Raw genomic sequence first — 10,475 nt, forward strand, 5'->3', positions numbered from 1 at the left:
GGGAGTGGAGGGTCAGGGGTGGAAGGATGGGGGGGTCAGGGATGGAGGGACAGGGATGGAGGGACAGGGGTCAGCGATGGAGGGACAGGGATGAAAGGACGGGGGTCAGCGATGGAGGGACAGGGATGAAAGGACGGGGGTCAGCGATGGAGGGATGGGGGTCAGGGATGGAGGGTCAGGGAGGGGTCAGCGATGGAGGGATGGGGGTCAGGGATGGAGGGACAGGGACACCCGGGGGTGGGACGCCCTCTCTCTGCTGCCTCGCAGGGGCCCGGTGCGCTCCTGGGGCGCTGCGTGTGCACCCCGCGGGTGTGGCTGGACGCGGCGCAGCGGGAGCTGCCGCGGCTGCGGCCTCACGCCCTGCGGGGGCCGCGGGGCCCGGCCGGGGAGCTGCTGGCGGCCTTCGAGCTCCTGCAGGAGCCCGAGGTGAGCGCGTGGCACGGGTGGCAGGGGTGGCAGGGGACACCCAGGGCCGGGGTGCCACTGTCGCTGTGTCCCCCCCGCGGCAGGACGGGTCCCCGGCTCCGCTCGCGCCCCCGCCCCTGGGGAAGGACGGGTTCGGCTTCCCCCCGGAGCTGCGGCCGCGCATGCAGAGGGTGACACTGGAGGTGGGAGCCACCTCCGGGGAGGGGACAGCGTGGACGGGGAGGGGACAGTGTGGGGAACGTGGTGGGAGAGGGGTGGGGACAAGGGGAGCACAGGGAATGGGATGGAGACCGGGCTGGCTGGGGACAGGCATGGGGACAGAGGTGGGACAGGGATGGGGACAGGGATGGGGACAAGGATGGGACTGGGATGGGGACAAGGATAGGACAGGGATAAAGGTGGGATGGGGACAGGGATGGGGACTGGGATGGGGACAGGGATGGGGACTGGGATGGGGACAGGGATGGGACAGGAAAGAGGACAGGAAAGGGAACAGGGATAGGACAAGGTTAAAGGTGGGATGGGGAGATGGCAGGAAAGATGGAAAGGTGGAGGGATGGGAGGTTGAAAGGATGGAGGGGACACGAATGGGACAAGGATAAAGGTGGGATGGGACAGGGACAAGGATGGGACAGGGATGGGGACAGGGATGGGGACAGGGATGGGGACAGGGATGGGGACAGGGATAAAGGTGGGATGGGCACAAAGTTGGAGATGGACACTGAGGGTGGGACAGGCTGTGGATGGAGCTGAATCCCTGGGGACACCCTGGGGACAGGGAAGGGGACAGGGACACGGATGGGGACAGGCACTCGCAGCCTGTGACAGCGACAGGAGCCGCGTGTCCCGCCAGGTGCTGGCCTGGGGGCTGCGGGGGCTGCGCGGGGCCGTGCGGGAGCCGCGGCTGGAGCTGCAGTGGGCGGGGCAGAGCCTGTGGACCCCCCCGCTCCGGGACATCGCCACCAACCCCAACTTCCCCAGCAGCGCCCTGGCGCTCACCCTGGTGCGCGGGGCGGGCACGGAGGGACCCCTGCCCGGGGTGGCACCGCGGGTGGCACCGCGGGTGACACAACCGTGTCCCCGCAGGCGCTGCCCGAGGAGGAGCCCTTGGTGCCGCCGCTCCGGCTGCGCCTGTGGCACGGCGCGGGCCCGGGGCGGCGGCTGCTGGGCCAGGCCAGCGTCAGGGCCCTGGGGCGGTACCGCTGTCCCCCGCCCCGCCGGGAGCAGCTCCTGGGCTCTGGGAGCGGCGCTCACACGGTGGTGGCAATGCCAGGTACGGCCTGTGCCACCCCTGCCGCATCCCAGGTGTCCCCTGTCCCATCCCAGGTGTCCCCTGCCCATCTGAACTGTCCCCTGCTCCATCCCAGCTGTCCCCTGCCCTATCCCTGGTGTCCCCTGCTCATCCCAGGTGTCCCCTGCCCCATCCCAGGTGTCCCCTCCCCATCCCAAGTGTGCCCTGCCCTATCCCGGCTGTCCCCTGCTCATCCCAGGTGTCCCCTGCCCACCTGAACTGTCCCCTGCCCCATCCCAGGTGTCCCCTGTCCCATCCCATCTGTCCCCTGTGCCATCCCAGGTGTCCCCTGCCCCATCCCAGGTGTCCCCTGTCCCATCCCAGGTGTCCCCTGCTCATCCCAGGTGTCCCCTGTCCATCCCAGGTGTCCCCTGTCCCATCCCAGGTGTCCCCTGCTCATCCCAGGTGTCCCCTCCCTCCTCCCTGCCCGTCCCTCTCTCCCACAGACGAGCTCCTTTCCCAGCCCGGCCCCTCCAGCCTCTGGAAGCGTTGCTGTTCCCGTTTCCTGGCCACAGCCCCAGCCAGGATGGCTCAGGTGAGTCCCTGCTCACCTGGCACCGGCCCTGGCACCGCTGGGCGCTGGCACTGCCTGGCCCCGTGCCTCAGTTTCCCCAAGAGCCCTTTGCTCCTCACAGGATCTGCTCAGCTTCCTCAGGAACAACGGGGCTGAGGACGAGGTGGGCACAGGAACAGGGCCACCAGGGCCACCAGGGCCACCAGGGCCACCTGTCCCCACCTGTTTCTGCTCCCCGCAAGGATGAGGAGGAGGAGGAAGAGGAGAGGGACTGGTGGAGCAAATTCTATGCGTCCATGGAGGACAAGGACCCCCAACCTCCATGGGGAACCAACAGAGACAGAGTGAAGGTGAGGCAGAGCCTGGGAGACACAGCAGGGTGGGGACAGGGACAGGGACAGGGACAGGGACAGGGACAGGGACAGGGACAGGGACAGGGATGAGGCTGGAAGGGGACAGCGGTGTCGGTGAACAGGGGGCAGGGACGAGGATGAAGAAGGGGCCGGGGCTGGGCTGGGGAGAAGCCCCAGGACGGGGATGAGCCAGGCCCGGCCCGGCCCCGCAGATCTACGGCTGCGAGCTGGAGGCGGTGCCCGAGTTCGAGGGGCTGCAGGATTTCTGCCAGACCTTCCCCCTCTACAAACCGGGGCGGGCCCCCCTGCCCGGGCAGGACCCCGAGCCCGTGGGCAGCTTCAAGGTGGGTGAGACCTCCCCATGGGACCCCGGCAGCGGGGCGGGACCCCCGGAGGCACCGAGGGGTCTCTCAGGGGCTTTTCCGCATCTACCCCGAGCCCGAGGAGCCCGGAGCGGCGCCGCCGCCGCGCTGCTTCCAGCGGCTGCCGCCCCGCGAGCCGCAGCAGTGCCTGGTGCGGGTCTACGTGGTGCGAGCCTCCGGGCTGTCCCCGCGCGATGTCACCGGGCTGGTGAGGACAGCGCGGGACCCCCGGGGGGCCGGGCGGGGGCTCCGCGCCGCGGTGCCAGCCCCGTGTCCCCTCCGTGCCCCAGAGCGATCCCTACGTGCGGGTGTCGCTGGGCAGGAGGACGCTGGGACAGCGGGACCAGTACGTGCCCAACACCCTGGAGCCCGTGTTCGGCAGGTAGGGCCGGGTGGCCCCTGGCAGTGGCACCCCCGGGGTGGGTGGCCCCGGCAGTGTCACTGCATTTGGGTGAGCCTTGGCAGTGTCACCTCCAGGGTGGGTGGCCCCTGGCAGTGTCACAGTGGATGGCTGGCGTGTGGCAGTGTCACTCCTGGTGTGGCACAGGGCAGGAGGGGGGTACTGGGAGGGCTCATTCCTTATGGCAGCGTGGCCCTGTGCCAGCCTGGCCTGGTGTCACCAGGTGCCCATTCCCTGCGCTGGTGTGCCACCAGATCCCCGTGCCATTCCCTGTGCCACCAGATCCCTGTGCCATTCCCTGTGCCACCAGCTGTCCCATTCCCTGTGCCACCAGCTGTCCCATTCCCTCTCCTGGTGCATTCCATGCCACCAGCTGTCCCATTCCCTCTCCTGGTGCATTCCATGCCATCAGCTGTCCCATTCCCAGTGCTGGCATGTCCCTGTGTCACCAGCTGTCCCCATTCCCTGTGCCACCAGCTGTCCCATTCCCACTGCTGCTGTGTCCTTGTGCCCCCAGCTGTCCTATTCCCTGTGCTGGCATGTCCCTGTGCCACCACCTGTCCCCATTCCCTGTGCCACCACCTGTCCCATTCCCTGTGCCACCACCTGTCCCCATTCCCTGTGCCCCCAGCTGTCCCCATTCCCTGTGCCCCCAGCTGTCCCATTCTCTGTGCTGGCATGTCCCTGTGCCCCCAGCTGTCCCCATTCCCTGTGCCCCCAGCTGTCCCTGTCCCCGCGGGTCCCCTGTTGCCATGCCAGCCCCGGGGCTGATGACATTCCTGCCACCAGGATGTTCGAGCTGACGGCCACCATCCCTCTGGAGAAGGACCTGCGGGTGACAATCATGGACCACGACAAGGTGCCACCAGACGCGGAGATTGGCAGCACCACCATCGACCTGGAGGACCGGCTGCTGTCCCAGTGCCGCGCCCACTGCGGGCTGCCCACCCTGTACCACACGTGTGTGTCCGGGGGGACACGGGGAGGGGACACGGGGAGGGGACATGGGGGGCACAGGGTACACGGGGAGGGGACATGGGGAGGGGACATGGGGGGCACGGGGGGCACGGGAGGGGACACAGGGAGGGGACACGGGGAGGGGACACGGGGAGGGGACATGGGGGGCACGGGGGGCACGGGAGGGGACATGGGGAGGGGACACGGGGAGGGGACACAAGGGGCACGGGGGACACAGGGAGGGGACACAGGGAGGGGACACGGGGAGGGGACATGGGGAGGGGACACGGGGGACATGGGGAGGGGACACAAGGGGCACGGGGGACATGGGGAGGGGACACGGGGAGGGGACATGGGGGGCATGGGGACACAGGGCTGAGGGGAGGGGGAATGGGAGGCACAGAGGGACACGGGGAGGGGACACAAGGGGCACAGGGGGCACGAGGAGGGGACACGGGGGGCATGGGGGACACGGGGAGGGGACACGGGGAGGGGACATGGGGGGCACAGGGGGCACGGGAGTGAGGGGAGGGGCATGGGGGGCACAGAGGGACACAGGGAGGGGACACGGGGGGCACGGGGACAAGGGAGTGAGGGGGAGCTGGGGACAGGGGTGGGCACAGTGGGATGAGGATGGGAATGGCGTTGGGACCAGGAGAGGGTGAGGGCATGGATGGGAACAGGGATGGGGGCAAGGAAAAGGGTGGGGTGGGGAGAGAGGGATGGGGGGCACAGGAGGATAGAGGGGACACAGAAGGGTTGGGCACAGGAGGGTTGGGGGGCACAGGGGGGTTGGGGGGCACAGGAAGGTCGAGGGGGGTGCAGGAAGGTTGGGCACAGAAAATTTGGGGGCACAGGAGGGTTGAGGGGCACAGGAAGGTGGAGGGGGCACAGGAGGGTTGGGGGGCACAGGAGGGTTGGGGGGCACAGGAGGGCACAGGGGGCACAGGAGGGTTGGGGGGCACAGGAGGGTTTGGGGGGCACAGGAGGGTTTGGGGGGCACAGGACGGCACAGGGGGCACAGGAGGGTTTGGGGGGTACAGGAGGGTTGGGAGGCACAGGAGGGCACAGGGGGCACAGGAGGGTTTGGGGGGTACAGGAGGGTTGGGAGGCACAGGAGGGCACAGGGGGCACAGGAGGGTTGGGGGGCACAGAAGGGTTGGGCACAGGAGGATTGAGTGGCACAGGAGGATGGAGGGGGCACAGGAGGGTTGGGGGGCACAGGAAGGTGGAGGGGGGACAGGAGGGTTTGGGGGCACAGGGGGGTTTTGGGGGCACAGAAAGTTTGGGGGCACAGGAGGGTTTGGGGGGCACAGGAGGGTTTGGGGGCACAGGAGGATGGAGGGGCACAGAGGGACGGGCACGAGGAGCTGGGGGTGGGCACAGGGGGCTCTGTTGGGGACACACCCCGCAGAGGTGCCCCCGCCGCTGTCCCCAGCGCGGGCCCCGCGTGCTGGCGGGACCAGCTGTGCCCCAGCCGGGCGCTGGAGCTCCTCAGCGCCCGCCGGGGGCTGCCCGCGCCCCTCTTCAACGCCGCGGGCACCGCGCTGAGCCTCGGCGGGCACCGCTTCGAGCTGGGGCACTTCGGTCAGCGGGAGCGGGGCTGGGGGGCTGGCGAGGGTCTGGGGGGGGGTTGGGGGGGTTGGGGAGGGTCTGGTGGGGGTTTTTGGGGTTTGGGGGGTTGGGGAGGGTCTGGTGGGGGTTTTTGGGGTTTGGGGGTTTGGGGAGGGCCTGGTGGGGGTTTGGGGGGTTTGGGGGTTCTGAGGGGAACTGGGGAGGGCCTGGTGGGGGTTTGGGGGGTTTGGGGAGGGCCTGGGGGGGGTTGGGGGGGTTGGGGAGGGTCTGGTGGGGGTTTTTGGGGTTTGGGGGGTTAGGGAGGGTCTGGTGGGGGTTTGGGGAGGGCCTGGTGGGGGTTTGGGGGTTCTGAGGGGAACTGGGGAGGGCCTGGTGGGGGTTTGGGGGGTTTGGGGAGGGCCTGAGGGGGGGTTGGGAGGGTCCGGGGTTGTTCTGGAGGAGGCTGGGGGGGATTGGAGAGTTGGGGGGACTGAGGGGGTCATGGGGGGCTTGGTTGTGAGTCTGGGGGTGTCAGGGGGGGTCTGGAGGGGGATTTGGGGGATCTGGATGGGGATCTAGAAGGAGTCCTAGGGGGGAGATTTGGGTTGGTCTGGGGGAAATTGGGGGTGCTGGGGGCTCTGGGGGGGTCTGTGCCGGGGGGGTGACAGGTCGGTGTCACAGAGAGGGGCCACCCCCCGTCCCAGCACCCCGGGGCGCCCCGGGAGCGCCTGGCCCTGCACGTGCTGAACCTGTGCGAGCTCGTCCCGGAGCACCTGGAGACGCGGAGCCTGCGGAGCAGCGCCCGGCCCGGCCTCGAGCAGGTGGGGACAGCGCGGCGACAGCGGGGACAGGGACACCGCCGGGACTGCGACACCGGGCTGGGGGTGATGGGGACAGCGACACCACCAGGGGGGCATGGGGACACAGCGGGGACAGCGACACCGGGCTGGGGGTGATGGGGACACAGCGGGGACAGGGACACCGGGCTGGGGGTGATGGGGACAGCGAGACCATGGGGACAGCGACACCACTGGGGGGGCATGGGGACACAGCGGGGACAGCGGGACAGCGGGGACAGGGACACCGCCGGGACTGTGACACCGGGCTGAGGGTGATGGTGGCACCGTGGGGACAGTGACACCACGGGGAAGGGCATGGGGACACCGCGGGGACAGGGACACCGCCGGGACTGCGACACCGGGCTGGGGGTGATGGGGACAGCGACACCAGCGGGGGGGCATGGGGACACAGCGGGGACAGCGACACCGGGCTGGGGGTGATGGGGACAGCGACACCAGCGGGGGGGCAGGGGACACAGCGGGGACAGCGACACCGCGGGGAGAGGGCATGAGGGCACCACAGTGACGGCAGCACCGGGCTCGGGGTGATGGGGACACCGCGGGGACAGTGACACTGCGGGGAAGGGCATGGGGACAGCGCGGGGACAGCGGGACCACGGGGACAGGGACACCATGGGGAGGGGGGCATGGGGACACCACAGGGACAGTGACACTGGGCTGGGGGTAATGGGGACAGCGACACCATGGGGACAGCAACACCACAGGGACAGTGACACTGGGCTGGGGGTGATGGGGACACCACAGTGACAAGGACACCATGGGGGTTTATGGGGATCCTGGGGTGACAGGGATGTGGCCAAGGAGGGACCCCGGGGTGACAGATGTGCCAAGGGGACTTTGGGGACCCCGGGGTGACAGGGACCTTGGGGAGGGATGGTGGGGACTCTCAGGTGACAGAGGACCTGTGCATGGGGACATCGGGGTGACAGGGACACTGGGGATGGGTGCAGGGACCCCAGGAGTGGGTGATGGGCCTGGGGGTGACAAGGACAGATACTGGGGGGACAAAGAGACAGTGAGGGGACACGACGGGACATTGAGGGGACACGAGAGGACATTGAGGGGACAGCGAGGGGACAGTGAGGGGACACAAGGGGACATTGAGGGGACAGTGAGGGGACATGGAGGGGACACGAGGGGCCAGTGCCAGCCCGTCCGTGTGTCCCCAGGGCAAGGTGCAGATGTGGGTGGACATTTTCCCCACCAGCCTCGGCCCCCCCCGGGCCCCCCTTCAACATCGACCCCCGCAAGGCCGAGGGGTGAGTGAGTGACCGGCCACCCCCGTGGGGACAATGCCATCCCCAGTGGGGACAGGGCCACCCCCGTGGGGACAGCGCCATCCCGGGGGGGACAGGGCCACCCTCGTGGGGACAATGCTATTCCCAGTGGGGACAGAGTCATCCCAAGCAGGGGCAGTGCCATCCCCAGTGGTGACAGTGCCATCCCCTGTGGGGACAGTGCCATCCCCAGTGGGGACAGGGCCACCCTCGTGGGGACAGGGCTGTCCCAGATGGGGACAGAGTCATCCCAAGCAGGGGCAGTGCCATCCCCGGGGGGGACAGTGCCTCCCCAGGTGGGGACAGCGCCATCCCAGATGGGGACAGTGCCACCCCGGGTCGAAGGTGGCACGTCCCTGTCCCCTCCCGAGGTACGAGCTGCGCTGCGTGGTGTGGAGGGTGCGGGACACGGACCTGGGGGACGTCAACCTGCTGGGCCAGCGCATGAGTGACATCTACGTGTCCGGGTGAGCCCGGCCACCCCACCCATCCCCATCCTGTCCCCAGCACCGCGGGGTCCCTGTCACCCCCCTAGCATCTGTCCTGGTCATCCCAGAGACCCTGTCACTCACCCCCAGGGTCTTTGTCACCCCGGGGGTCCCCATCCCCAGGGGGTCCTGTCATCCCAAGGTCCCCTGTCACCCATCCCCAGGGTCGCTGTCACCATGGGGTGTCCCCACCCATGTGGGCACAGTGGTGCCATCAGTGTCCCCTCTGGAGTGGTGTGGATGGCTGGGGTGGCACAGAGTGGCTGGGGTGGCATAGGGGTGACAGCAATGTCCCCTGCAGGGTGGCACGGCAGTGACAGTGGTGTCCCCTCACGTGTCTGGGGTGGCATGGCGGTGACAGCAGTGTCCCTGTGGGGTGGCACAGCAGTGACAGCAGTGTCCCCTGTGGGGTGGCACAGTGGTGACAGCGATGTCCCTGTGGGGTGGCATGGCGGTGACAGCGGTGTCCCCTGCAGGGTGGCACGGCGGTGACAGCGGTGTCCCTGCGGGGTGGCACGGCGGTGACAGCGGTGTCCCCCGCAGGGGTGGCACGGCGGTGACAGCGGTGTCCCCGCAGGTGGCTGGGGTGGCACGGCGGTGACAGCGGTGTCCCTGAGGGGGTGGCACAGCAGTGACAGCGGTGTCCCCTGCGGGGTGGCACGGCGGGTGACAGCGGTGTCCCCGCAGGTGGCTGGACGGGCTCCCCGAGCAGCGGCAGCAGACCGACATCCACTATCGCTCCCTGGACGGCAGCGGCGCCTTCAACTGGCGCTTCGTGTTCCCCTTCGAGTTCCTGGCGGCCGAGAAGCTCTGCGCCATCCGCCGCAAGGTGAGGGGGACACCCGGGGCGGGGACAGAGCGGGGACATGCCCGGGGGACACTGCCACCCTCCCCTGTCCCCCGGCAGGAGCACGTGTGGAGCTTGGACCAGACGCTGCTGAAGGTGCCGCCCAAGCTCATCCTGCAGGTGTGGGGACAATGACAAGTTCAAGGCAGACGATCTGCTGGGTGAGAGCCCGTGTCCCCTGGCGGGGGACAGAGCAGGGGACAGGGGACAGCTGGGGGGACAGGGAGTGACCAGAGGGGACAGGGAGTGACCAGAGGGGACAGAGGACAGCCAGGGGGACAGGGAGTGACCAGAGGGGACAGAGGACAGCCAGGGGGACAGGGAGTGACCAGAGGGGACAAGGTGCTGCCAGTGGGGACAGGGGTCAGCCAGGGGGACAGGGAGTGACCAGAGGGGACAGTGAGCACCCACTGGTGACAGGGAGCATCGGACTGGTGACAGGGAGCTCCCACTGGTGATAAGAAGCACCCACTGGCAATAAGAAGCACCCTCTGGTGACAGGGAGCTTCCAGTGGTGACAGGGAGCTCCTAGTGGTGACAGAGCCGTCCCCCCCGGCCTTTCTGCACAGGGGTCCTGGAGCTGGAGCTGACGCGGCTGCCCCGGCCGGCCCGCAGCGCCCGCCTGTGCTGGGGCCACGCCGCAGGACCTGCCCTGGTTCTCCCTGCCCTGGTTCTCCCGGGCCTGGTTCTCCCTGCCCTGGTTCTCCCGGGCCCCGGCACGCTCCCCTCTGAACCTGTTCCGCAGGAGGAGGGCGCGGGGCTGGTGGCCCTGCACCGTGCAGGAGGACAGCGGCCAGCGGCTCTCCGTAGGTTGGGGACATGGGGCTGACGGCGCGGGGGGACAGCAGGGACGGGTCCCGCAGCCCAACCGCGCCCTGGGCCCGCAGGGGAAGCTGGAGCTGAGCCTGGAGCTGCTGACGGCGCAGGAGGCCGAGGAGCGCCCGGTGGGGAAGGGCCGGGAGGAGCCCAACAAGCACCCGATGCTACCCGAGCCCAGGTGAGCCCCAGGTGAGCCCCAGGGGAGCCCCAGGGGAGCCCCAGGTGAGCCCCAGGGGAGCCCCAGGTGATCCCCAGCGGAGCCCCAGGTGAGCCCCAGCGGAGCCCCAGGACAGCCCCAGGTGAGCCCCAGGTGAGCCCCAGGGGAGC

At 69.3% G+C, this 10,475-nt stretch overlaps 1 protein-coding gene across 1 annotated transcript in view; it reads left to right on the plus strand.

The window, feature by feature from the left end:
- FER1L5 (fer-1 like family member 5) overlaps positions 1-10,355 on the plus strand; it is a 27,909-nt gene extending 17,554 nt beyond the window's left edge. Inside the window, 22 exon segments of the mRNA XM_063420751.1 lie at positions 268-426; positions 510-608; positions 1,280-1,429; positions 1,513-1,699; positions 2,164-2,252; positions 2,353-2,394; positions 2,474-2,581; positions 2,797-2,928; positions 2,999-3,154; positions 3,237-3,328; positions 4,136-4,306; positions 5,742-5,890; positions 6,539-6,678; positions 7,887-7,931; positions 7,933-7,976; positions 8,366-8,461; positions 9,170-9,311; positions 9,390-9,455; positions 9,457-9,490; positions 9,899-9,956; positions 10,018-10,135; positions 10,217-10,355. Of these exon segments, the coding sequence (XP_063276821.1) occupies positions 268-426; positions 510-608; positions 1,280-1,429; positions 1,513-1,699; positions 2,164-2,252; positions 2,353-2,394; positions 2,474-2,581; positions 2,797-2,928; positions 2,999-3,154; positions 3,237-3,328; positions 4,136-4,306; positions 5,742-5,890; positions 6,539-6,678; positions 7,887-7,931; positions 7,933-7,976; positions 8,366-8,461; positions 9,170-9,311; positions 9,390-9,455; positions 9,457-9,490; positions 9,899-9,956; positions 10,018-10,135; positions 10,217-10,330 (2,391 nt within the window). The 3' untranslated portion in view covers positions 10,331-10,355.
- Positions 10,356-10,475: the final 120 nt, after the last annotated feature.

Source organism: Prinia subflava, chromosome 32 (assembly GCF_021018805.1).
Source record: "Prinia subflava isolate CZ2003 ecotype Zambia chromosome 32, Cam_Psub_1.2, whole genome shotgun sequence".
In the NCBI taxonomy this organism is placed as follows: Eukaryota; Metazoa; Chordata; class Aves; order Passeriformes; family Cisticolidae; genus Prinia; species Prinia subflava.